Below are 27,472 nucleotides of genomic sequence, written 5' to 3' on the forward strand. Positions count from 1 at the left end.
GCATGAATTTGGACGTAACAGAATTCCAACCTCTGCCCTGTTCAACTCCAGTTTCGCATTACATCCGAATGTGGCCCCTGTGTCAGAATACAGCCATTATAGCCCTACAGTCTATTAGCAACGGTTCAAAATACTGATCGGCAGCCACGGTGTGTGAGATGGTTCATGGCTCGGAGGGCATTGCCTGGTGTCTTAGTGTTCATGTGCCTCCATAAACGAGATAGATTCATTTGCCCCCCTAATAGACAGGGGACTCTCTCCCACTATATCCTCAAACCAGAGCAGGCTAGTTTGTCATTCACTAGTCATCTGCATGGGTTGGTCATTGGGCTTCATGAACGAGCAGCCTCAGAGGCTCAAGTTAATGTTGGAGCTCCGCCCTTTTCACCTAGGGGTGGGGTGGGGTGTACCAAAGTCAGACTTTGCCTTGGGCACCAAAAGCCCTAGGGCTGCCTCTGCCAGCACCCTAACAACATTTTGACACCCGAACAAAAACCACGAAATGGACACTGTCCTTTATAAATAGGAGAACAGTTGGGTTGTATGGCTTTTGGAAAAAAGAATTGAACAACTGCCCTGGAACTCTGGTGAAGTGGGGAGCAAAAATCATATTTTTTTTCCTGCAAAGTGGTAGATGCCACCTCTTAAATCAAAGATTTGATGTCTGAAACCCCAAATTGGGGCAAAACCTCTCTCTCTCTCTCTCTCTCCCCCCCCCCCTCTCTCTCTCTCTTGTAACACAAATTCTTTCTGCCTGACCAAACAGAAAAAAAGAACACAAAACCTTTGGTGACTCTTATGGGAAAATGTACAAGAATGTCGAGGCTATAGGGCTGGTGCCAATCTAAGCAACGTTTTGGCAAAGCGGAACATATGTGGTCCTTTGCTTATCGTTTTAATTAGACGTATGTGGGAATCCATAATTCAAAGACTTGTCCGCATACTTCCCACAGATATTTTTTTATTGCATGATGCAACTGGAAATCCATCTTGCATCTAAATTAAAAATAAACTATCCTTTCCAATCCATACATATGGTATTATATATGCCCCTAAAGGAAAATAAGCAAATTGCACCCATGTTTTTCAGGCTAAAACCACATTTGCATTTACAAATTTTTTAAAGTTTTAAATTTAAATTTATTAAGAAAAAGCTAAAAACTGAGAACTGGGGAAAAAAAACCTTTTATAACCTACCAGACATGGGCAGATTAAACATTAAAAAACAAGGGTCTGATTCAGCATAAGGCAGCTTCCTATGAAGCAGAGCAGACAATGGTGTACGTCTTGCCCTTAGAATAGTTCAAATGACCTAGCAGCAGTAATGAAAGCAAGGGAAGTTCAACAAAGACCACAAAGGGAGAGGAGAAAACTGGAGCTTAAGGGGCCAGACTCTCACATTTAACAAAGAAAAAAAATGACTCTTCCAGATAATATAAGGAGGAGGAAAGTAAACACAGTGATCGGCATCTTGCCTCATGAAGCACCAGTGCTTTGTGTGATGCCACAGCACTTATATAGGGCTGTAAACTGGAAGAATTTCAAAGAACTCCCCTTCCCCCAGAAATATTACCCAAAAATATGTCCCTGAGGGTCGAACAGCCCTCTGGGGTATATTTTTGGGTGAGGAAAGAGGAAGTTGCTGAAACTCATCCCACGCATGAGCACTGGTGCTGTGTTAGTTTAGAACCTGTCCACAGTATCGGTGCATCTCACGAAGTACTGGGACTTCATTAGTCAGGATGTCATAGCAACACAGGAAGCTGTCTTATAGTGAGCCAGACAATTGGTCCATCTGGATCAGCATTGTTTGCACTGACTGGAAGTTGCTCTGCAAGGTTTCAGGCAGGAGTCTCTCCCAGCCCTACCTGGAGATGTTGCCAGGGAGCTCTTCCTACGTACTACCCTTATTGTTATAGCATACATTATATACATAATGTATTTCTCAAGAAGGCAGATCTGGCCACAGTTACCCATGCCTTAGTCATGTTGAGTCTGGATTACTGCAATGCACTTTACATGGGGCTGCCCTTGAAGAATATTCAGAAACTTCAGTAGGTGCAGAATGCACCTGCCAGTGTTCTCTCTGGAACTGCTCGCTCAGAGCAATTTGCACCTATTTTGAAAGAGCTGCATGGGCTGCCAATTTGTGTCTGAATCCAGTTCAAGGTGCTGGTTATTACCTTTAAAGCATTTGACAGTTTGGGCCCTGGATAGTTGAAGGACTGCCTGCTCCCAACGGTTTCTGCCTGCCCAACAAGGTCATCAGCAAAGCCTTTGCTCCATATGTGAAAAACCCAGCTTCACATATACACTCATGGGCTTTTTGAGTTGTAAGTGACTGATGGGATCTGAGCTGTCAGTGAGTGATCAGGAGATGCATCTTGAGGTTGTGGTGGACAGCTCCTTGAAAGTGTCATGTGGCAGCTGTGAAAAAGGCAAGTTCCATGCTAGGGATCATTAGGAAGGGGATTGAAAATAAAAATAGGGATATTATAATGGCCGTATACAAATCTATGGTGTCGCCACATTTGGAGTACTGCATGCAGTTCTGGTCACCATAGCTTAAGAAGGACATTGTAGAACTGGAGAAGGTGCAGAAGAGGGTGACCAAGATGATCAGGGGCCTAGAGCACCTTCCTTATGAAGCAGGGCTACAGCATCTGGGGCTTTTTAGTTTGGAAAAGAGGTGACTATGGAGAGATGTGATAGAGGTGTGTACAGTTATGCAGGGAATAGAGAGAGTGGACAGAGAGAAATCTTTCTCCCTCTCTCACAGCACTAGAACCAGGGGTCATCTCATGAAACTGAAGGTTGGGAAATTTAGAGCTGACAAGAGGAAGTACTTTTTCACACAACACATAATTAATCTATGGGATTCTCTGCCGTGGGCTGTGGTGATGGCCACCAGCCTGGATGGCTTTAAAAGGGGCTTAGACAAATTAATGGAGGACTGGTCTATCAATCGTCTGGTGGCTATAGGCCAGCTCCAGCCTCAGAGGCAAGATGCCTCTAGATACCAGTTGCAGGGGAGCAACAGCAGGAGAGAGGGCATGCACATACCTCCTGCCTGTGGGCTTCTCACAGGTATCTGGTGGGCCACTTTGTGAAACAGGATGCTGGACTAGATAGGCCTTGGGCCTGACCCAGCAGGGCTGTTCTTACTCTTTCATAGTCATACCTGGAGATGCCAGAGATTGCTCTCTCTGCTCTCTCTTCATAAAAGAATTAAAAACCTTGTCAAATTACCATGGAGATGTCTTGCTGCATAGGGAAAGTAGATAGTGTTGTGTATTACCATAAGGCCTCTGGATGAGGTGGCCATGGGAGAGAACTGGGGGAATAATTTCAGTTTTACAACAGAAGCCTGTGTGAGTGGTTGGGCAGTATGATTGCCTAGGGGCCTAACAGTCCTAGAATGTTTTCATCAATCTTAGTTTTATACACTGGGCTGCTCCAGTGAGTTGTGAGCAATCCTTAGCTGAGTTATTGGAAGATGTCCACTGTGTGCTGTGCTTCTCACAGTTCCAGTACAGAGCATGAAAGAGCATTAACTGCTGAGGATGGCTTTCTTTATTGACCTTTTCAGCACTTTGTACTTCTGTGTAAATTATTACTGGTGATTTTGGTAGAACAAGGAAGCTCAGTTGTGCAATAGAAAGAAAGCATTCATCATTAATCTTGGGGTTTGGGAGAGTCAAGAAGGCAAAGTAATTGGAAAGAATGTGGGAAAGAATAAGGTCTCCTCAAAGAGATAGAAGCCCTCTCCAGACATGAGGGTGCCTGAGTCAGATTGGAGCTGTGGCATTTGGGGAGGGTCATTAGCACCCCCCCCCCATGCAATATCCCCTCCTCTCCTTGGGGAGGAGAGCTGGTCTTGCAGTAGTAAACTTGAATTGTCCTCTTTGCTAAGCAGGATCTGCCCTGGCTTGCTTTTGGATGGGTGACTACATGTGAGTGCTGCTTGCTGTAAGATATCCCCCTCTTAATGGATAGAGCCATAGCTCACTGGTAGAGCATCTGCTTTGCATGCAGAAGGTCCCAGGTTCAATTCCTGGCAGCATCTCCAGGTAGGCCTGGGAGAGACACCTGCCTGAAACCTTGGAGAAGCCTCTGCCAGTCAGTGTAGACCAAGGCTGCTCAACTTCGGCCTTCCTGCAGCCTACAATTCCCATAATCCCTGGTGATTGGCCACTATGGCTGGGGATTATGAGAGTTGTAGTCCAAAAACAGCTGGGGGGCCTAAGCTGAGCAGGCCTGGTGTAGACAGTACTGAGCTAGGTGGACCAATGGTCTCACTCAGTATAAGGCGGCTTCCTATGTTCCTGTTTTTTCTCTTCCAAATCACCCTCCCACAAGAGGGATTGCCAGCTCCTGGAGGAAGGTTTGTCTGTCTGTACCCTCATGTAGCCAGGACTGAAAGCCACCTGATTTAGGAGTAGTCTATGTCAGTGGACATATGAACACATGAAGTTCTTTTATACTTCATCAGATCACTGATGCATCTAGCTCAGTATTGTCTGAACTGACTGGAAACCCTCCAGGGTTATTTCCTAGCCCTACCTGTAGATGTCAGAGGATTGAGCTTGGGACTTTCTGCATGCAAACCATGTGCTTTAGCTGCAGAAGTTGTGTTGAGTGTGTTTTGGGGCACATTGCAGATGAAGTTGGTAAGGTCCTACATGTCTGGCCCAAGTGTGCCTTAGACCATGCCACAGAATCCTCTTTAAGGTGCACAGGCCCACAGAAAAGAAACAAACAAGTTCTCTTTAGCCGGCAACATATTGGCCGCATTAACACGTAATGTGGAACCAGAGTTTAAGGGGACAGAGGTTATTTCACTGTGTCGCCCAAATGCGTGCAGCTCCAGTTCCGCTAGCCAACCCACCCAAAGTTTCCATTTTGAAAATGCAATCTGAACCCTCAGGTCTAGTGAGTTTCATCACCCTGAACCAAGATTCCACACAGCCTGTGTGCCATCTGAATTCAGAACCGCAGGCTATATTAAGTGTGAACAGAGTTGAGGAAGGACGTGCCTCCCACCCTCCAGCCAGGAGTGGCTGTGCGGGCTATCCATGCCAAAAGGAAGCCCACACAGCCAGTACCCCCTCCTCTCTGCAGTCTCACTGACTCCAGAGATAGTGTTCTCCATGACATCTGAATTCAGACAGAAGAACGGGGGGGGGGGGAGCGGAACAGTGGGCCCATTGGATCCGCAGTTCCGCATTACATGCAAACGTAGCAATTTTCTACTGAACCTTTATAAGTCATTCAGGAGCCACACCAGTGTTGGTGTTCATCAAATTGGTTTATATGCACATTTCTGCAGGCCTCTTAATACAGGCCTGCAGCAGAATTTCTCCTAAGATAAGAAAAGATGAGGGGGGGGATGTGTTTGGAGACTGGCTTGTTCTTAAGGGGCAGTGCACTGTTAATGTGCTGTGCCTGAATACACTACAAGTCAATGTGGTAAGCTATCTCAAGTTAGAAAATTTGAAAATGGCTGAACTAATAGAATAAAATTTGCTGTCACTCAAACAGAAATCTAGCTCAGTACTGTCTACACTGATTGGCAGTGGCTTCCCAAGAGGATAGACTCTATCCTCTAAGGGGGAAATATCTTAGAGCAGGCAGTGCTCACATGTTTAATCAGAGTTTCATCCTTTCTGTGGATGTGCATCTATGATGGCAGATGACTTTGCATGCTTTCTATAGGATGTTATATTTGCAATTTTATCTCAGTCAGGTATGACTTATTTCACTGATTATTATTTTTAAATTGCTGCTGCGATTTCATGGTGGCATTTTCTGTTTAGTATATTATTGTTTTGATCATCTGTGTGGGTGGGAGGGAAGACTGCAAAATTACCAAGAAACTGAAATTCCGATTGAAGCTTAGAAAAGGTTTTCACCACTAGGTGGTGCCACAAGAAAGGGAGAAGGTGTTGCGAGAGAGAAACGGGATTTATGTTACTACGTTCTGCAGGAAAGTCACAACTTTTTTTTTTTTAAAAAAAGAAGCTAATCTGTTTCTATGTCTTTGACAGCAAACTTGCAGGTAGGAATTCAGAATGCAAAGATTTCCACATCAGTTCCGCCTCTGCCTTCACTTGCTAAATTTCTCCACACTGGACTGCTGTTATAGGCACCAGAGCCAGTTTTAAAAGTTAGCACTCGTACTGCCTTTCTAATCAACTCACAACCATAAGCAGTGGCATGGGTGGGTGAGCCTCAGACCTGTACATGGCAGCTACGTGCAACCAGATATTCAAAAATAGGGAGCCTCTATGAAGATTCCCAAGCGCCTACCTCAGGTCCAATGGCCATGTGAATTGCCTTACTTTTTTCTTGTAGAAGTGAAGTCCTGTGCCTTTAACAGCTCTCTGACATGAAGAAATCCCACAGGTGCAACTTTCCCAGAATAGAGACACAATGATAGAATAGTAACCACCTGTTGAATTCCTACCTGTATCAGTAGTAGTCCGTATGGGAGACAGAGGTGGAAAATGAGCTGCAGGGGTAGCTTGATTTCACTCTCCTCTCCCCATCCCAGCTGCCTGGCTCTTGCAAGGCTCCCTTACTACAACGTTAACCCCAGACATGCAGGCTGCTCATTCGGCTTTCCCCCCAACTATAATTTAGAGATGAAAAGTGAAGGGTTTATTCTTGTTTCCCTTCTCATGATATCCTGTCCCATGTAGATCTGCTAGCCCAGTGTACAAATTAATCTTCCTGTGTCCCTGAATCAAGCAGCCCCCCTTGTGTTAGAACTGTGGTCAAAACTCCTTGTGAATATTAGGGTTGTGCATGAACCCTAGTGTTCATGCACTGGTTTGAATATGAACCAGTTTGTGGTTTGGCGAACCGGTTCATTCCAGTATGAAATGAACTGGTTCGGCGGTATGACTGTGCATGCGCGGAGCCTATGCGTATGCCGGCATGCACACAGGTTGCAGCGGTGGGGTGGGGGGCAGAGCGCCACTGCAGCAGGAACACACACACACCCCAGTAGGTCAGCTGAACCAGAAGAAACCAGTTTGCTAAACCACAAACTGGTTTGTATCTGGACTTGTGTGCGAACCACACTTCAACCGTGGGCCCTCAGGCCTATCTATGACACCAGCCTGGACCATGAATCTCTTGATTCTGATCTTCTGAAGCAAGCTGTCCAATCCTCCTGTGTCACAGAATAACACTTTCATATATGTGGCTTCCATTTCCTGTGAGCCTCCTTTGTGCTATTAATGTGAATGCCTGATTTTTCTTCAAGCAGCGGAGGATGGAAGGGGTGGGGGGAGCATTTGTAAGGCAAATGAGCATTCTGGCCCATGTAGGTCTTGTGACAAGCCAAATGAAGCAAGAACAGCTTTGAGCCATTATGCCTGTAGTTCGTCTCACAAATCATAACCCAAAGTAGAAGAAAGAATTCACAGGGATGGAGGACAAAACTGTTCAAAAGGAGTCATTAACATATTTATTTGATTGATTGATTGAACATATTTCTATACCACCCAAAACTTGCATCTCTGGGCGGTTTACAATTAAAATCATTTCAACATTAAAAATCATTTAAAACCCAACATTCAAAATATTAAAATGATACATCTAATTAAAAGCCTGGGTGAAAAAATATGTCTTCAGTGCCTTTTTAAAAGTTGCCAGAGATGGGGAGGTTCTTGTCTCAACAGGGAGCACGTTCCAAAGCCCAGGGCCAGCAACAGAGAAGGCCCATGGTCTGAAAAAAATAGAATGGGGGTGAAAATGAAATAAAATGGATTTAATGTTGTTCTGGAACCTTGAGTCAACCATGAAGGTCATCGACCTTGTGTTAAGTCACTGTCTCTCAGTGTGGCTACCATAAAATGGACAACATCTCCCTGTCTTATCCTCACATCACCTTGAGCTCTTTGGAGGAAGGGTAGGATAGTTTCCATTTTGTTCAGGCAAAAGAAGTGAGGAACTAGTATTGGGTGATCTAAGAGATTCCAGATAAATTGCAAATTAGTCTGCCACAGGCTTGGTTTACCCTTCTTCAAAGGACTGCATGAAAAGCTTGGAGAGAGCCCATGTACTAATGAAAATTGGTTTTAAATGCCATTAACAAAGGGAATTGAAGCACGCTGCTGCCGAGGTGCTGGGAACCTTTGCTTCCTAAGCAATCAGGCTGAAATTTCCTTTATATTCCGTATGAAAGCTGAACTATTACCTCAGCTCCTTGCTTGAAATCTCAGCTTGTATGGTAATTTTGGCATTACAGATGGAGCAAAAGAAAAAGACTCATTGCATTTGTGAGTCCCAAGAGACTGAAGAAAACCCCTGGCTAGCATGCATGTCTACTGCAGGTCATACGGCTGAACCAATGGTTTGTGTAATTGCCAGCAGGAATGTCAGACTGTTCTTAATCCTGAGGTTATGACCGCTCCTCTTATAGAGGATGCTGCTATTTTCGGGCATCCTCTTCTGGGACGGGTTACGCAGAAAGCAGCTGAGCTGACTATTCAACCTCGATGGATGGTTGTGTCCACAGGTGCAAAACACAATCCCTTGTGGGAGTCAGCCAAGCACAGGTCAGGGGTAATCTTCTCACACAAATAAGCTGTTGAAAGAGGTCAGGTCTTGGCTTGGTCCTACAAGAGCAGGCCAGCAATCTGGGAAATGTGCAATTAGAACAAATTATCCAAGAATGGTTTGAATAGCGAAGAAGGTTATGGTGGATTATCTCTCTGGTGAATGACAGCCTGTTTAAGACCGGGGTGGGGGAGGTGATATATTTTTTCCAGGTGAAATACAAAGTTATTTCCTGGTTATTACCTACAAAGCCCTTAATGGCTTGGGTCGAGGGTACTTAAGAGAGCACCTTTTTTGTCATGAACCCTGTCACATATCATGATCTTCTGGAGAGGTCCAGTTGCAGTTGGTGGTGACTCGGGACCAGGCCTTCTCTGAGCCAGGGAGGGAACTTGGAACCTAGAGGCTCTTCTCTGAGCGGCTCCATCCCCTAAGGCAGGCCTGTTCAACTTCGGCCCTCCTGCAGATGTTGACCTATAACTCCCATAATCCCTTGCTCTTGGCTACTGTGGCTCGGGATTATGGGAGTTGTAGTCCAAAAACAGCTGGGGGGGCCTAAGCTGAGCAGGCCTGCCCTAAGGGGAATATCTTACAGTGCTCACACTTCTAGTCTCCCTTTCAAATGCAACCAGGTTGGGCCCTGCTTAGCTAAGGAGACAAGTCATGCTTGCTGCCACAAGACCAGCTTTCCATCTTTGATGGAGTCAAGCTAGATCTGTGAACTGACCACGGGCTTTCTTCTGGCTTAATTGCCTTTTTTAATCCAGTGTGCTTTTGCTCTCTTTTGAAGGCCTTCCCCCAGAACTCCAGCACCACCATGCCACCTGCCACTTCCTCCGTGACCGAGGCTTATACACGGACCCAGTACTGTAAGTGGCCATGCGAGTGTCCCAAGACAGTGCCTCTCTGCCCGGCTGGAGTCAGCCTGCTCATGGACGGCTGTGAATGCTGCAAGATGTGCGCCAAGCAGATTGGCGAGAACTGCACCGAGGCTGATGCCTGTGATGTCCACAGGGGCCTGTACTGTGACTACAGCAGAGACAGACCTAGGTACGAAATAGGAGTGTGTGCACGTAAGTGATGTACATATATTTTTGCTCTAGACACACATCTTTGGCACGCCAGTTTGCCTGAGGTTTCTTCTTTACAACATCCCAATCTGGATCTGTTGACTCCTCCGCTTTTTGTGCAGGGATATTCCTGACATTATTACCTCCCTCCCTGCCTGCCTTGTTCTGGTCACTTTTACCTTGTTTTCCCAAACAGTAGCACTTTTCATGCATGACATTGAATGGGTGGAACAGGAAACAGGATCATAGTACCTTGCCTGCTCTTGACCTCCACATTACCAGCTCTATCTGTACATGGATCCTGCATATGGAGGGCTCTTTCCACACAGGAATTCAGGTTTAGGATATAAAAAGAGCCCTACTGGTTTAGACTAAAGGGACATCTGGAATCACTGTGTGGATTCACACACCACCTGTAAGTACTTATAAGGTAGGTACAAGAGGAATCAGAGATCACGAGGAGTGCACACTCCTCTTGGGTGTGATGTCTGAATCCATCAAAGTGTGTGATGTCTGAATCCACTTCTGGGTAACCAGATTAATTTGTCTGACTTCAGTTTTTACCAACTTTGGCTGACTTTGCCTAACTTCAAATCCTGCTTTCAAGTGGGTGCAGGAAGTGGATTAAATCTAAGGTGGAAATGGGGGACTGAGATCTGTTCTGGACTGGGACAGGTTCAGGTGTCATGCCTGATGGGAGAGCACACTACCCGAAATCTCTGGTTCTTCAATGACCTTGTATGAGAAGGTTGTGTGAACCCACCCATAGACTTTGAGGATCGTGTAGGCCATCAAATCCAGTGCCTTGCTTCAGGCAGAACTAGAGCTTCCCCAACAGATGGTCCTCCAGCCTCTGCTTGAAGCAAGGAAGAGTCCGCCCACCAGGAAATTGGTTCCATTGTTGAACTGCTCTTATAATTAAGACATTTCTTCTGATACTTAGCTAAATCTAAGGCCATTGCCATCTTTGGTTTTCTTAGTGCTTCATCCATGACTTGTAGTGCCAGCAGGGAGAGAAGCTTAAAGATCACTATTTTGGGTTTCCCTAAACTAGCAGATATGTTGACTGCCATGCTTAATAGGCATACCATTCAACATTTCAAAGACAAAAATGACATATTGTAACAAAAACTAATGACAAAAGATCCAACCCAAACAGCACTATTTAATATATCATAACCATAGGTACAATATTATATAAAATGTAAATACATCATACAGAACTATAGAATGTCCCAAATTATGATAAAATCGTACAAAAAAGAATGTTCATAGGCATCCACAAGGATCCACAGTGGTGACTTGGTGTCACCAGGTAACATAGGAAGCTGCCTTATACTGAGTTAGGCTGTTGGTCCATCTAGATCAGTATCGTCTACACAGACTGGCAGTGGCTTCTCCAAGGTTGCAGGCAGGAGCCTCTATTGGAGATGCCTATTTGGAGATGCCAGGAGGGAACTTGGAACCTTCTGCATGCAAGCATGCAGATGCTCTTCCCAGAGTGGCCCCATTCCCTAAGGGGGATGTCTTACAGTGCCCAGACGTCTCCCATTCAAATCCATACCAGGGAGGACCCTGCTTAGCAAGGGGCAATTCGTACTTGCAACCACAAGACCAGCTCTCCTCCCATTTATAGGCATGTACACTAGAGACATCCACCACCTCCTTAAAGATTCAGCTTTTAGAGATCTTCAGGACGAAACTGAAGCCTAAAGAATTATGGCTCTAGCAGCAACTCACACTTCTAAAAATTTAATGAGGCATTTCCCCAGAGTAACAAGAAGTTCTGGTAAGAACTAATGAACATAATTTCCTTTCACAATAATTTTAACTGATAATTATTATTTTCAAATTCATGCACTTCTTGTTGTTAAACACCAAATGCAATATGAAGAATACAGTTAAACAGTAGTTGCCAGATCCTCATCTGTAAGAACAGGGTGCACACTGCACAGAGGATGGCACTGAGATAATCCCATCATTATAAAACATGCCATTGAAATGTCCCTATGGAGCACTACAACTGTACCAAATGTGATCCCAATTGGTCCAGACATTGCAAAGTTGTGAGGGGGAAGACACACACAGCCGCCATCTTGAAATAGGTTCTGGAATTCATTTATGGGATATCAAGGTTTCATATATTCTATAATCTGAAGATGTATACCAAGTTTGGTGCATGTCATTGAGGTGCCTCTATGTGGCGCTACAACTGGACCAAATTTGGTTCCAATCAGTCCAGGAATTGTGAAGCTGTTAGTGGTGTGGGGGGGACATTTATTATTTTGTTTTTTATGTATTTAAAATATTTATACCCCGCCTCTCCAGCACACCACAGCTTGGGGCAGCTCACAACATTAATAAAATAGATGCAATGTAGAATCAAAGATTTATGAAGTTAAACAAGTTAAAAGAACAGGCTAAAACCACATTTAAAATTACCATATATATATTTAAAAGTGGACACACACACAAAGAGACACAAACACACCAACAGGAAGGTGATCTCATAACACTACTTCCCATGAGGAAAGTCGGCTAAAAACAGAGACAGTGATGTATCAGATTGTTTACTACTGGGGACATTAGCAACTGTCCCTAAATAAGTACAGTTAGGGCATGTGCATGGACTAGCTTGCATGTGATCGAGGGCTGCTCAACTTCAACCCTCCTGCAGATGCTGGCCTACAATTCCCATAATTCCTGGCTATTGACCACTGTGACTGGGGATTATGGGTGTTGTAGTCCAAAAAAAGCTGGGGGGGTGTAAGTTGAGCGGTGCTGATGCTCTACAAATGTGGCTCTGGCATGAGAGACAGTATTTTGAAACAGTTTTCTTGTTTCTTGTTTCTTTTACAAAGAACAAGTCTCTAGATCCTAAGGTGCAATAAAACTTCAAAAGTAGTGAGCAGGAAGGCTTTGAAAGTACCCTTTAACTTCAGCAGAGGCATAGTTCTTTAACCCTGTCAATCGGCTTTGCTTCAGTCAGCCCAGTGCAGAAGCCAAGGACTTTTTCTTTCCCCTGTGCAAAGGGGAAACATTGCACCATCCCTAGGTGTAGGATTAGGCCAAAATGTTATCTGCCAAAAAAAACAAAAAACCAAGGGAGAGCAAATTCTGCATAACATTTGGACCTGTCTTGAACTTGGAATTGGAGAAATATCTATTTTGCATAGCTAGCACAGGGTTATCACTAAATCAATAATGTCTGTGGGGTGAATCTCTTGCCCCAAGACCGATATGGTGTCATGGACACTTCCTCTGGAGGGAAGAGAGTATTGATGGGGCAAACTTCCACAGTCAGCCTCAGAATTTAACTTGTAAAAGCAAAACATTTGCCTCAAGGAAAATAGATTGCTTCACTCAGAACCCAATTCTGAGTCAAACAGCTTCCCTGAGGATTTAATCAAAGACTTGCTGGGGTCTGAATTCTCCCCTGGCAAGTCATCAAACTCTCTCTCTCTTCCATGCACCTTAAGAACATACTGTAAGAACAGCCCTGCTGGATCAGGCCCAAGAATGCCCATCTAGTCCAGGCAGCATCCTGTTTCACACAGTGGCCCACCAGATGCCACTGGAAGCCTACAGGCAGGAGTTGAGGGCATGCCCTCTCTCCTGCTGTTACTCCCTGGCAGCTGGAATGGAATGGAGTGAGGGAGATCTCTTTCCCTTATTACTGTCTAGTACCTGGACCACAGCTCTAGGTAGGAACCTGCCATGCTCTGGGGAGAGATGAAAATCAACTTCCCTCCAGCAGCAAGGAAGGCAAGTGTGCTGGTGGAAAGAAATTTTGAAATGTGAAGGACAAGTTTTTCTCCAGCTTAGATTTTAATCTGTGCTGGAGAAGAACTGTGAGATCATAATGTTTTCTTTTTATTTGAGTTGTGCATTATGAGCCACCAAATTTAGTTACATTGCTAGAAAAGAGAAGGGAACTGGTGTGCAATGTTAACTTGCTTAAGGCTCTGATTAATGCCAATTAATTAATTACAATTGGCTGTAAATTATCACAATTTTGAGAATGTTGCTATAATAATAATTATAAATTAATTTGATAATTTAATTTGAATGATAATTTAAGAATGTTGCAAATTAAACCAAGGAGAAGAGCCACTAAATAATTAGGGGCTTATTACTCTGCCTTGCATTAGAAAACTCCTGTGTATGTAGTATGGCCGGTTTCATAAGAACACAAGAACAGCCCTGCTGGATCAGGCCCATGGCCCATCTAGTCCAGCATCTTGTTTCACACAGTGGCGCACCAGATGCCGCTGGAAGCCACAGGTAGGAGTTGAGGGCATGCCCTCTCTCCTGCTGTTACTCCCCTGAAACTGGTACTCAGAGGCATCCTGACTTTGAAGCTGGAGGTGGCCTATAGCCCTCCAACTAGTAGCCGTTGATACACCTCTCCTCCATGAAGTGATCCAAACCCCTCTTCAAGCCGTCCATGTTGTTGGCTGTCCCCACATCTTGTGGCAGAGAATTCCACAAGTTGATTATGTGTTGTGTGAAAAAGTACTTCCGTTTGTTGGACCTAGATTTCCTGGCAATCAGTTTCATGGGATGACCTCTGGTCCTAGTGTTATGTGAGAGGGAGAAGAATTTCTCTCTCTCCACTTCCGCCACACCATGAATGATTTTATAGACCTCTATCATGTCTCCCCACAGTCATCTTTTTTCTAAACTAAATAGCTCCAGGTGTTGTAGCCTTGCCTCATAAGAAATGTGCTCTAGGCCCCTGATCATCTTGGTTGCCCTCTTCTGCACCTTTTCCAGTTCTGCAATGTCCTTTTTTAGATGAGGTGACCAGAATTGTACGTCGTACTCCAGGTGTGGCCGCACCATAGTTTTGTATGTGGCTATGATAATATTAGCAGTTCTATTTTCAACCCCCTTCCTAATGATCCCTAGCATGGAATTGGCCATTTTCACAGCTTCTGCACATTGAGTCACGACACTTTCAATGAGTATACTTTCAAGTATATAGTAGAGAAGGTCAACTCTCTCCTCCCATTGTGCAAGAAAGTACACTGGCCAAAATGCCCTCGATTACACAACTCTTAAAGGCATAGGAGCCCCGTCCAGCATTATATGTGGGTCTCCTAAGTGAGGTACAGGCTAGGTTGACTAAAACACATACAGCAGTAAGCATGGGTGGAGCAGTCGGGGTTTCATGAGCAAAGCCCCTTAAAGGTGGAAATCTTATCTGTTGAGTGTTAGGTGGGCAAGAGGAAGAGAAAGTACTGCAATCTGGCTGCCCACTCCCTCTCCCAAACACCTGAGAAACTAAACTTTTATATATATATATATATATATATATATATATATATATATATATATATATATTTTAAAGGGCTCCAGATGTGCAGCCACAGCTGGAGAGAATTGCATGCTGAGAACTCATTTGTTCAAATAGTATCCCCTCCCCTGGGAGCATAAGGACTTAGTGTCCTGAGATGGATGGGGAGAATACAACTGTCTTTTCTTGTAAGCAGGGACATCCATTATCCCGGATAATGAACCTGGATAATTATTTACCTGAAACAATCTTGGATTTCCCTCAATTGCTGTTAGTTCCCTTTTCGGTTTTAAAAAGAAAAGAGTTTTTGAAAACAGGGCAAAATAGCCTCCTAACTCAATCGTGCCTTGCTCCACCTTGTTCTGTCCCACGGTTAAATTTAGATGGCAGCCTTTATTATTCAATGTCCTGGAAAATACAAGTTCTCACCCAATGTGTCCAGTTTCAGATTTCACTGTAAACCTACCACTGAGTGTCAAAAAAGGTTCACCCATGTATTGAGAACTTGCTCCTGCTCCCAAGCCAGGCAAAACATTGGCAAAGCCAAGAGGAAAACAAAATGCAGATCTGGTTGTGGCTGGATCTGGGTTGGGGGAGTTTTTCACCAAACTTACTTTAAAACAAAAGCTAACACGTTCAGCTCTCCCCTCTTTGTCCCACTTCATTCTGCTATATCCATGTATACATGCAGAAATTTCAGCATACGATCAGATCTCATTTTGCCTGCAGTTGAAACATGCCATTTTGAAACAAAAAGGGAGCTTAAAAGTAAATGGAGAGCTGGTCTTGTGGTAGCAAGCATGACTTTTCCCCTTAGCTAAGCAGGGACTGTCCTGGTTGCATATGAATGGGAGACTAGAAATGTGAGCGCTGTAAGATATTCCCCGCAGGGGATGGAGCCACTCTGGGAAGAGCAGAAGGTTCCAAGTTCCCTCCCTGGCAGCATCTCCAAGATAGGGCTGAGAGAGATCCCTGCCTTCAACCTTCGAGAAGCCGCTGCCAGTCTGTGAAGACAATACTGAGCTAGATAGACCAATGATCTGACTCAGTGTATGGCAGCTTTCTGTGTTTCTATGTGTTTCATTTTCAGCTCTCTATTTAGACAAAACTGTTCCGCCCACTTTGAAATGGAAGGGCTGAGAAATGAGTAGCAGAGCCTCTGATCTACATGCAAAAGAGAGCCAGTGTGGTGTAGTGCTTAGAGTGCTGGACTAGGATCGAGGAGACCCGAGTTCAAATCCCCATTCAGCCATGATACTAGCTGGGTGACTCTGGGCCAATCACTTCTCTCTCAGCCTAACCTACTTCACAGGGTTGTTTTGAGGAGAAACTTGAGTATGTAGTACACCGCTCTGGGCTCCTTGGAGGAAGAGCGGGATATAAAATGTAAAAATAATAATGTAATAAATAAATAAAAGTAAAATAAATAAATAAATATAAGGTCCCAAGTTCAATCCCTGATATCTCCAGGTAGGACTGGGAAGGACCCTCTGAAACCCTAGAGAGCCACTGCCAGTCAGTGTAAACCTGGGGTTCCCAACCAGTGGTACTCTAGATCAGGGATTCTCAACATTGGGTCCCCAGACGTTATTGGACTTCAATTCCCACAATCCCCAACCAAAGGCCACTGGGGCTGGGGATTATGGGAGTTGAAGTCCAGTAACATCTGAGGACCCAACTTTGAGAATCCCTGCTCTAGATGGTGCTAAACTACAACTCCTATCATCCCCACCTACAATTCTGACTGGGGATGATGGGAGTTGTAGTTCAGCAACATCTGAGGTACCACTGGTTGGGAACCCCTGGCGTAAACAATACTGAGCTAGATTATCAATGATCGGACTTAGTATAAGGCAGCTTGAGAGTTACTAGAAGCTCTGAGGATGTCATGTCTCAATGTCCTGGTTCATATGTCATGGAAAACTGGAGCTCCTTTCACTTCTGGTTCCCAAACGAGAACATAGCACCCGGGGAATTGCAGAAATTTTTTAAAATGTACCTGTGGTTTTCCTCCCCAAACTGCATTTGTCACCTTCAGTTCTCTGAAAGTTTTGTTGTCACAGCCTCCGGCTCGCCTGTACCATAATTACAAATTAACACTGGCATGCAGTTTCACCACTCTGAAACCGGAGTTAAGGGAGGAAACTCTTCCCTCGCTGTGGCTCCTATTGGCTGTGTGGGCTGCTCTTCAGGAAAGAAGGAAGCCCACACAGCCAGCTTCCCCACCTCTCTGCAGTCTTGGTGACTGCAGAGAGATTGCTCTCTCGAACATTTAAATGCGGATGGAGAGCAGAAGCAGGGGAGCTTGGAACCGCAGGTACAATGGACCCAGGGTTTCATGTTAAGTCTGAACCAGGCCATGGTCAAAGGGAAGGGTAGAATTTCATAGTGCATCAGCTTTTCAGTCATCATTGCAACTATATACGTGATTACACAACGCCTGAAAAGGGCTGTAGACAGCAAGATTTCAGCAAGACTCCTAGTTTGCCCTGACATGCTAGTACAGATTGTGCCGATATTATTTTCAATATTGACTAAGTACACACAGAGCCTCCAGTCATGCATCCAGCATCTAGGCGTGCTCTTTCAGATGTTAGGCTGGAGGTAAGCAGGGAGGGGATGTGGCCATTGAGCATAAGCTGCTGTATCCTGCTCTCTCTCTCTCATGCACATTTAGTCCTTGTAATGCCTGCACAGGTCTTATGTAGAGCCCAGACACAAAACTGCCACCTCAGTGAGAACAGGACCACAATCATTCACCTGGCATGTGGCTGTTGCTGGACTTTGCCACTTCAGACTAGTGAAGAGGGCTCACATAACTGAATGCTCTTAAATACTAAAAAAAACAAACGTCCTATTAAAATTACAGTCCCTTGGATATAAGACTAGCATACTGGAGAGAAAGCTGGTCTGGTGTCCAGTCCTGAAAACACTAGCCTACATCAGGCTGGAGTGCTCAATCACACAAAGGGTCATCTTCTACAGAGTCAGGCCAATGGGTCATCAAGCTGAGTGTGAGGCTGGAGCTGACGGGAACAGCTGGGCAGAGGTTCTACTCTGGAGCAGGCCTGACTGGGTCTCTGGCATTAGGGGTGAGGAACGATTTGGGGAGCAGCAAAGCATATGCCTGGGCATGCTGGTCAGAGCAAGAAGCAGGAGCCCAGGAGGTCCTCACAGTTGGGTACAGCTTGCAGCAGACACAAAGAGGCTGAGGTAGGGATGTGCAGAGAACCATTCGGTGCTTCATTCTAGGAGCGCCGAACTGGTTCCGTCACCGTGAACCGGTGTTTGAGCCAGTCCAAAGGTGGGTGGGGATAACTTTAAGGGCGGGGAAAGGTGCTCTTACCCCTTCCGCCAGAGTGCACCAGGAACTTCCGGTCACTTCCGGTAGGGATGTGCACAGAACCACAGCAGGGCAGTTCAAAGGCAGCAGGGGTCTCCCTTTAAGAGCAGGGGTGGGTGCACTTACCCCTCCCATCGCTTTCCCCTCACCAGCATCCGTGTTTATTAATGCCCATCAGGACATCAGCATACCTCCCTGCCGCCCCGTTGCCCTCGTCTTCAGTATATAACCGGAAGTCGCATGCACATACAAGCATTGGTGCACGTGCATGAGTGACGTGCACACGCTCATGCAGGCACGTTGGCAACTTGCAGTCATATCCGGAAGACGAGGACAACAGGGCAGCAGGGAAGTATGCTGCCACCCGATGGGCATTAATAAAGATGGATGCCAACAGGGGGAAAGCGGCAGGAGGGGTAAGTGCACCCTCCCCTGCTCTTAAAGGGAGACCCCTGCCACCTTGGTTCAGAGGCCCATAAAGGGCCTCCGAAGCAGTTCCATGCACATCCCTAATGAGGAAGCAACAGGGCGGCAGAGAGGTATGCGGCCACCCCGCCGGACCATTTGAATACACAACACCAGTGGGGAGAAACACTGCAGGAGGGGTAAGAGCACCCTCCCCTGTCCTTAAAGTTATCCCCACCACCACGTTCAGACTGGCAGGCGCCAGTTCCAGGCATATCCCTAGGCTGGGGTGCTAGGGTCAGAGTTCTCTTCTGGAGCTGAGTGCAAACCATGGGCAGCTGGAGACAGGAGCAGCATGAACTGTTATTCCAGCAGTTTGCTGGCAATTCCGAAGGGCTTATAAGGCTGTGCCTGGAGATAGCAATAGCAATCGCAATAGCACTTACATTTATGTACCGCTCTATAGCCGGAGCTCTCTAAGCGGTTTACAATGATTTAGCATATTGCCCCCCAACATTCTGGGTACTCATTTTACCGACCTCGGAAGGATGGAAGGCTGAGTCAACCTTGAGCCCCTGGTCAGGATCGAACTTGTAACCTTCTGGTTACAGGGCGGCAGTTTTACCACTGCGCCACCAGGGGCTCTAACCCTCAGATCAGAGGGTTAATAGCTTATCCCCTGCAGCTGGCTGCCTTTCTGTTGACTCATGAGCAATCCCTTACTTACAAGTAAGTCCTTCTCTCCCTGCTCCTGAGTAGCCCTTGTTTCAGGTTCCCCAGTGGCCAGCTAGATGAGCACTCCATCTCTGTTCCCATAGTTCTTCTCAAGCTCTCCTCCGGCATTGTTCTTGTCGAATCAGAGGTTTGTCCCTGCCTACGTCTTCCGAGGGTTCAGGAGAGATCCCCCATTACCATGAGGGGGCAGGGATGTGAAGTGTGTCTTAAGCAGAGTCTTGGGGCCTTATCTTCTGACTACTTTCCCATTCTTGGGGCTCAGGATCGTCTGCAGGTAGATCTGTGATGTTCAGTTCATGAGTCTCCACATCTGCAGAGGGCTTCCCAGGCACAATAATTGGCTGCTCATCAGAACAGCAAAAGCCTTTCACTTGATTCTATCCAAGAAAAAATTGTATTGGGAACACTTTAACTCAAAAGCAGTTGCTTCTCAATCTACTTTGTCTGGAGGAAAACCATTGTGCTTCTCAACGCCTGGAGCCTTACCCTCCAGAATGACCATTTCCATTCACTGGCTGACATACTGTGCAACATTATGCATGCAATGGAATCAAATGTTTGTGCAGCTACGCAAGGTGCTGGTGCCTGAGTGCAAGAGTTGCACATTGTTTACTGGCTGCACTGTTGCCTAATGCTGCACAAATTTTGCACTTGCACAACAGTGCTCTTGTTCCACTGTGCAAATGGTATCTTCCACCACATGTGAAACAGCATGATATGCCAGCCCATGGAAGCTTAAAAAGCCTCCAAAGATCAGACAATGCAATCCTATGGATGTTTATTCAGAAGTCCTAGGAAAATGTTCAGTCAAATTCTTGGGGGGGGGGGTGGAATAGCTCAGGTTTGCAGAGAAAATGTGGACAGTATTTAAATCCCCAACAATATTTTGCCATATCAAATGGAATGTGGTTGAGCATTCTTGGTAGAGTATGCTTGGTAGAGCATTCTTGGTGTGCAGAATGCCCCAAGTTCGATGCCTGACATCTCCAGGTAGGGTTGGGAAATACTTCTGCCTGAAATCTTGGAGAAAGCCACTGCCAGTCAGTGAGACAATACTGAACTACAATGATCTGACTCGGCATAAGGCAGCTTCCTATGCTGGAATGTTATGGTGTTCTTATAGACTAGGGCAAAAAGTTCCCTTTGTTTATGACATATTGAAATGCTTACTTGTTGATTGTTACTGGAACGTAATGTTCTTGTGATATTAACTGTTATAGGTTACTATTCTTCTGTAAAAGAAAACAACAGATACGGTCACATTGTATGAATTTAGAGGTTAAAATGGTTTTGTTATTTATGCTTGTATCCTAAATGAAAACAACATTTAAAACCTAAAGGAACAAAAACAACCAAAACTAGATTCTGAAACCTAGTCTCCAAATACAGGGCTGGTGTGGGAAGAGGGTAGGGATGTGCAAACTGGCTTGAGGTTGAGCTGGTTCACCATCGAACTGGGCCTGTTCAATGGCTTGCCCACAAGCCAAACATGGTCTGGTCCAGTCCAGGTTTGGCTCGACCTCAAGCCGAAACCGCCCCCCGCCGGGTCGGGGGTTTAATTTTTATTTTTTAAAGAAAACTTACTGCCCAGTCTGGTGGCCTCTGCGGGTAGGTGCTGTTACAGGTAAATAAATAAATGGCAGAGGGTCTCCAATAGTCCCTAATCCTCCCTGCTGCCCCCCCAGTCTTTTTAGGGCCAGTTCAGCCCATTTATGGTCCTTTTCAGCCTCTACCTGCTTGTGGTGGCCATTTTGAAGGTCATTGCACATGCATACTGACCATTTATATGCCCAGGTCATGACCCAGACATGCAAATGGCCAGTGTGCATGTGTGGCGGCCTTCAAAATGGCCACCACAATAAGGGAGAGGGGGAAAAGGGCCACCAAGAGGCCAAGCTGACCCTAAAAAGATCAGGGGGAGGCCAATGGGGAGAGCAGGAACTGTTGGAGAAACCTCTCAGACACAGCAGCACCTCCCCAGAAGACCAGGCAGTAAGTTTCTTTTTTAAAAAAATTTTTTTTAAACCACCTCACCCTCCCTGTGACATGCCTGAACTGGGCCGGCCTCATGCCAAACTAGGACCCAGCTCTATTTGCATGGAACTTAACCAGACCTGGCTCCATTTGAGTCTGGTTCAATTTAAACCAAACCAGGCTTCCAGGTTCCACACACACCCCTGGAAGAGGGAGCCTCCCCTGTGCCTTTTGTGGCAACTTCCATGGCTATTGTTTTCTGAAGGCTACAACGAAGCCATGGGTTGGCTCACATTGGAGGGGATCAGGTGGCGGGCCTTGTGGATTTAATCTGGGCTGGCCGTAGGATGAACAGCTCCCTGGGTAAGGAGTGTCTTTGTTGCCCCCCAGTAGTAAATGATGGAAGTTTATTTTTACCCTAACAGCCTGTAGAACTTTGAACTAAAAGTTAGACGTGAGCTGACATTGAGACTAATTTACTGAATTGTACTACCTAATTTCAATAGGGCTTCTCAGGAATAATTTAGTCTGGCTGTCAGCCACTGCATTTCCCCACTCCCTAGCTCACTGCAGAGATTATACTCCACAAACAGAGAGCTCAGCTTGGTGCCTTCTACAGGTAGGCACCCTCTGCGACTTTCCAAATCCCCACCTCTACGGCCAGTTCTTGATTTACTAGATTTTTTCATGTTAGAAATGGGGAGGGGGGGTCATATTAAATGCAGAGTCCTCATCCTTTCAGGTAAATACAGATATAACCCTTTTTAAAGGGGGGTTGTCTTAAACTCAGAGTCATCTTCCATTTGGGTAAATCTAGTAATTAAGGGTCTCCCTAACTTCCCACCTATATTCCAAGCACTGGGAAGAGTTGAGCCTAACCAGGCTGAGCTTCAGAATAAAAGTTTATTATGGTCATTGACCAATAAGAAAAACACAATGAGGCTCTACACACGATCGGTGTGTAGAACCTTAATAGGGTTTTGCGGGGAGAGTGGGTCAAGGCTGCTCTCCCCGCTGATGATCAAGTCGCTAGCCCTGGGTGGCCAAATTGGCCACCCACACCGTTACCAGCTCCGTTACCAGCTCCTTCATAGAGCCAGTTGGGGCTATGGGGATTGGGGCTGCCCGGCCTCTGGAAGTCCCAAAATGGCCCACACAATAGCATGGGGCATTCTGGGGAGACCCTCAATGCCAAGAGGCTTGTTTTAGCCTCCTGATTGGGGGGTCTCCTCATGAGTCGCTGCAGCATGGAGCCACGCTGTGGCATCTCACGATCACAGAAATTGAGTTAGCGGAGCGCTCGCTCCACTAACCTCATTTTAGGGGAGGGATATTTAGGCGGATATCTAGCCACCACTGAACCACCAGGCTTGCCCATGAGCCTGGTGGTTCTCATGACCACTCGAAAGTGGGCTGGGCTCCCTTAGCCCGCTGTCAAGTGGTCATGAGAATAGCGTCACTAGCTTCCAAGCACAGGTTGAAAACTGAAATCTCACTTAGAGATAGCTTGAATAAATTCCTGGCATATCTTACATGCAGCTCCACAAAACTTAGCAACACTTAGTGTTACTCCTGGATGTTTATCGGATAACAAAAACAATGAGTAAAATTCATCAATATGCTTGAGCTTCCATTTGAAGTGAGCCCTGTACATGCCCTGTACGTGCTTTTCATGGCCTGTTTCCCCTTTCTGCTTTCTTTTCCAGAAATCGTTGGCGTGGCCTGCCTCCTCAATGGGATCAGGTACAAGAATGGGGAGACATTCCAGCCCAACTGCAAGTACAGCTGCACGTGCATCAACGGGGCTGTGGGCTGCATCCCCTTGTGCAGAGACGCCAAGCCGCCCCTCGGCTGGTGCCCCAATCCCAAGCAGATCAAGATGAAGGGTCAATGTTGTGAGGAGTGGGTCTGTGATGAGGCAAAGAAAATCAGGAAGACATCCCCACGACATGTATCCTCAGCAGGTATGAACAGTGGTGACAGTTGAGGGATGACCCTGCGAGGAAAGGAGGAAAGGAGTCCAGGATGCCAGTGTCCTGATCCCTTCAGCCATCACTGTATGCAAATAGATTGTGTCTATTTATCAAAGGGAAATGTGGCAGCTGGCACTTGATGGAACTGTAGCCTAGTGGAGCAGTCCAGGTGCAGAACACAGGAGCTCTCAGATTAAAAGGAAATTACTACTACTACTACTACTACAGGTTGGGTATCGCTTATCCGGACTGCTTGGGACCGGATATGTTCTGGATTTTGGAACTGTCCGTAAATACATACAGTGAGGCAGAACTCTTGCGAGAGTGTGCAAGAGTTCCAGTGGCAAAAAACAATGGTGGCGGCGAGGAGGTGGGCGGGCGAAGGCAGGAGGCACCGGTGGCGGAGGGACGGCCCAGCCCAGCCCTGAGGGAGGCAGTAGGACAGCCCTGGTCCTGGGGAAGGCGGCTTGACCACATTTTTAAAGTAAGCTGAGGCTTCTTCTTTTTTTTAACAGCATGGTGTCCAGATTTTAGAGCATTCCAGATTTTAGATGTCCAGATAAGGGGTGCTCGACCTGTACTACTAATTATTACTAATATTACAAATATTTATATACCGCTTTTCAGCCAAAGTTCTCAAAGCAGTTTACAGAGAAACATAAACAATAAATAAATGGTCCTCTATCCCTAAAGACAATGCCCACATTTGCATGTAATGTGAAACTGGAGGTTGCTCAGCTTGCAGTTAATTTTTCTACCTGTGAATCGCATCGCAGATGTTCATCCAACTGCAGTTTGGCCACCTCCTTATTCAGGGCAGGGGAGCCCTTCCCTCTTCCTGGTCTGTTGAGGCCACATCCCAGCAAGTTCTGCAGTGCACTTCGCCAGACTGTGGGCAGTGTATCAGGATGTCTCTGGGATGGCAGCCATTGGCCATGGTCTTCAGAAGGGCTTGCCGAGCTCAAATATGCCTTTTCAGAATGGTCTGCCCACCCTTGACAGGAAAGGGCACTTCCGGTTATGGTGGTGAAACTCACTACAAATCCCGAAGGTTCAAATCGGAGTTCAGCGAGGCAAACCTCCGGTCACTTTTGCCACGAAACCAAAGTTGTATGCATCCAGACGTTCACAATCAGGCCTCCCCTAGAGCCAATTGTCCAACTTGTCTCCCTCTCCAATGGCTGTTCTTACTTTTCTGTTGTTGTTTTTAAACAAGAGTCAGGAGATCTGAGTGAAGATTTCCAGTGCCCTCTAAAGTGTCATCCATTTTAGCATCCCTAGAAAACTCTTAGCTTAGCATGGCCATTATTCTAATTACTCTTATTTAGTTATCAGTCCCTGCTACAACATAAAGCCTTCCCCAAACATAAGGAAGAAGAACTGTAAGATTGCAAAGGCGTTGTATTCAGGCACCATGAAATAACTGCCCTGTCTCTTTAAGCCCTGCAGACCCTCCCACTTTTCATGGCCTAGAACAGGGGTGGGCAAAGTTGGCCCTCCAGCTGTTTTTGGTCTACAACTCCCAGCATCCCCAGACACAATAAATTGTGTGTGGTGGTGCTGGAAGTTGTAGTCCAAGAACAGTTGGAAGGCCAACTTTGCCCATCCTGGCTTAGGAGAAACCCTGCTGCAGGCCTATGCTTAGAGCCCTGCTAAGGAACAGTCTAGAGCAGGGATTCTCAACATTGGGTCCCCAGATGTTATTAGACTTCAACTCCCATAATCACCAACCAAAGGCCACTGGGCCTGGGGATTATGGGAGTTGAAGTCCAATAACATCTGGCGACCCAACGTTGAGAATCCATGGTCTAGAGCCCTGTTAAAATACTTATTAAATTATCAAGACCTCATTAAATTATTCAACAGATAAAACACCAAGAATGCTTGTCTCCTAACAGCAAACATAGACAGAAGTCTGCTCATCATGCTGGACATTGGGGTGGAAACTTGCTTAATTCCATGTGTTCTTCTGCTCTGCAGTTTATGAAGGAGAGATTGAATCATGGCAGAAAAACTGCATCCTTCACACATCCTCCTGGAGCCCCTGTTCAAAGACCTGTGGGATGGGCATATCCACACGGATCTCCAATGAAAACGACCAGTGTCGACTCATGAAAGAGAGCCGACTGTGTACCATGCGGCCGTGTGAGGAGGACATAGCCAAACACATTAAGGTACGGAGTAGCTCTGTGGCTCCTCTTTGGAGTCACATGATTGCTTTCCCACATATATTGAGATGGTTGGGAAACTGTCACTAGTTTAACAAGCATCAGCCCACATTCTGGTAAGAGCAGGTCATCATGAGCATGGGACACTAATGCATGATCTGGCTTTCTGTTTTTTGGTTTTTTTTCTAAGTCTGAGTTATGGTCCTGCTTATCTCCTATTATTTAATTTTATCTAGTATGTATTAGTTATTTAAAATATTGTCCCCTGCCTTTCAGGACTCAGTTCTCCCTAGGCAGCTAACAACAAAAGAATAACATCAAAGCACCAGCTCAAGGATAAAAACAAAAGAGCAATTAAAAACTAAGCAGAAGCCATTATAAATATCAATTAAAATCAGCATTAAAAACAACCACCACCTTTGGGTACATCAGTGTTTTTTACAACCTGCTTAAAAATGGAGAAGATAGGTGCTTGACTAGTATCCCTGGGGATGGAATTCTGAGATAAGGTGCCATGACCAAGAAAGCTCTGTCTGTGGGACATGCGTCATAGGAGTGGATCTTGAGAGACGGATTGTAAGGGCCTTCGGAAGAGCCCACTGCTGATCACCGAGTCCACCTCTGTGCTCATAGGCTTGGTGTGTTAGTGATGGAATGACTCTCTCTTGGCCCACCCACAGGACCTTTAATGGGGTGGAACAAGAAGGGCAATTATCCCAGGCCCCACACACAAAGGGGACGAGATCCAAATTGTGGTCCAGTATTTGAAATGATAGATTTGATCCTCTTCATTCAAGAAAAGTGAAGCTAATCAGTTAAAATATAGCCCCCAAGATCAAGAGTTATTTCAGTATTGGAGGTTATTATTACATGGGATGCAGTGGCTGACATGCTGTGCAATGTTATGCAGGCAGTAGAATGCAACAGTTGTGCAGTTGCAGAGATGCACAAAAATGGTGCAAATGGAGTCATGCAATAGTGCGACCATCTACGTAATGGCTGTGTGCTTGCACAACAGCACTCTTGCACAACTGCACAAACAGTATGTTACGCTGTATTTGTAACATTGCACAGTATGTCAGCTAGAGAGAAGAGAGCAGGGGGCTCATATAAACACTCTGCTGCCTGGGCATCTCAGAGTCTTATAAAGGCCCTGATAAGAGGGGGGTCCACTGAAACTGGAGTCCGCTCTGATCTTCGGTTTTCTCTTTTTCTCTTTCTATTTATTAAAAAATCTGCTCCTGGCACCTCCCAGCCTGGGAAGAAATGCCTCGCAGTGTACCGGAGAGATGAACCAATGAACTATACCTTATCTGGATGCATGAGCACAACCGCCTACCGGCCGAAATACTGTGGCATCTGCCTGGACAATCGGTGCTGTACTCCATACAAGTCAAAGACCATTGAAGTGAGCTTCACGTGTCCGGACGGGACTGGATTTTCCAGGAAAATCATGTGGATCAATGCCTGCTTCTGCAACCTGAGCTGCAAGAACCCCAACGACATCTTTGCTGACTTGGCTCATTATCACGATTACTCCGAAATCGCTAATTAAGCTGGCCAAATGCTGGAAGGTTGGAGGGTGGGCCGGAGGCGGGGAGGGGGAATCCCCTCCCAAATCCTACACTTTATTGCTCTGATTTTACAGAGGATCCAAATAAAAGAGAATCATTTCTTCCATCCAAAGCACGTGAGAGAAAGTATTTGAGCTTGCAATTTCTTTTCCTTTTGGTAAAGAAGCCCAGCCTCAGCTGCCTTTGCTTCATCAACCTATTTTTAGAGCTCTAGTTAGTAAGCAGGATATCCTTCCGGATGCAGATCTTCCCTGATGTCCCAGTTCTTGGACATTTCTGTTTCATTATGTAATTCAAACAGAAGGGTTAAAATGATATCTGCTGGTCTTTTGCTTTGGTTTCTAAACACTGGACCCCCATCCA

General features: G+C 45.8%; 1 protein-coding gene across 4 annotated transcripts in view; it reads left to right on the top strand.

Moving 5' to 3' along the window:
- CCN4 (cellular communication network factor 4) overlaps window positions 1–27,207 on the top strand; it is a 47,218-nt gene extending 20,011 nt beyond the window's left edge. For all 4 annotated transcript variants that reach the window (XM_053247758.1, XM_053247757.1, XM_053247761.1 and 1 more), the window contains 4 exons: window positions 9,359–9,641; window positions 23,101–23,358; window positions 25,348–25,541; window positions 26,791–27,207. In XM_053247758.1, coding sequence (XP_053103733.1) covers window positions 9,386–9,641; window positions 23,101–23,358; window positions 25,348–25,541; window positions 26,791–27,090 — 1,008 coding nt within the window. In that variant the 5' untranslated portion in view covers window positions 9,359–9,385 and the 3' untranslated portion in view covers window positions 27,091–27,207. The remainder of the gene's footprint in view (window positions 1–9,358; window positions 9,642–23,100; window positions 23,359–25,347; window positions 25,542–26,790) is intronic.
- Window positions 27,208–27,472: the final 265 nt, after the last annotated feature.

Source organism: Hemicordylus capensis, chromosome 4 (genome assembly GCF_027244095.1).
Source record: "Hemicordylus capensis ecotype Gifberg chromosome 4, rHemCap1.1.pri, whole genome shotgun sequence".
In the NCBI taxonomy this organism is placed as follows: Eukaryota; Metazoa; Chordata; class Lepidosauria; order Squamata; family Cordylidae; genus Hemicordylus; species Hemicordylus capensis.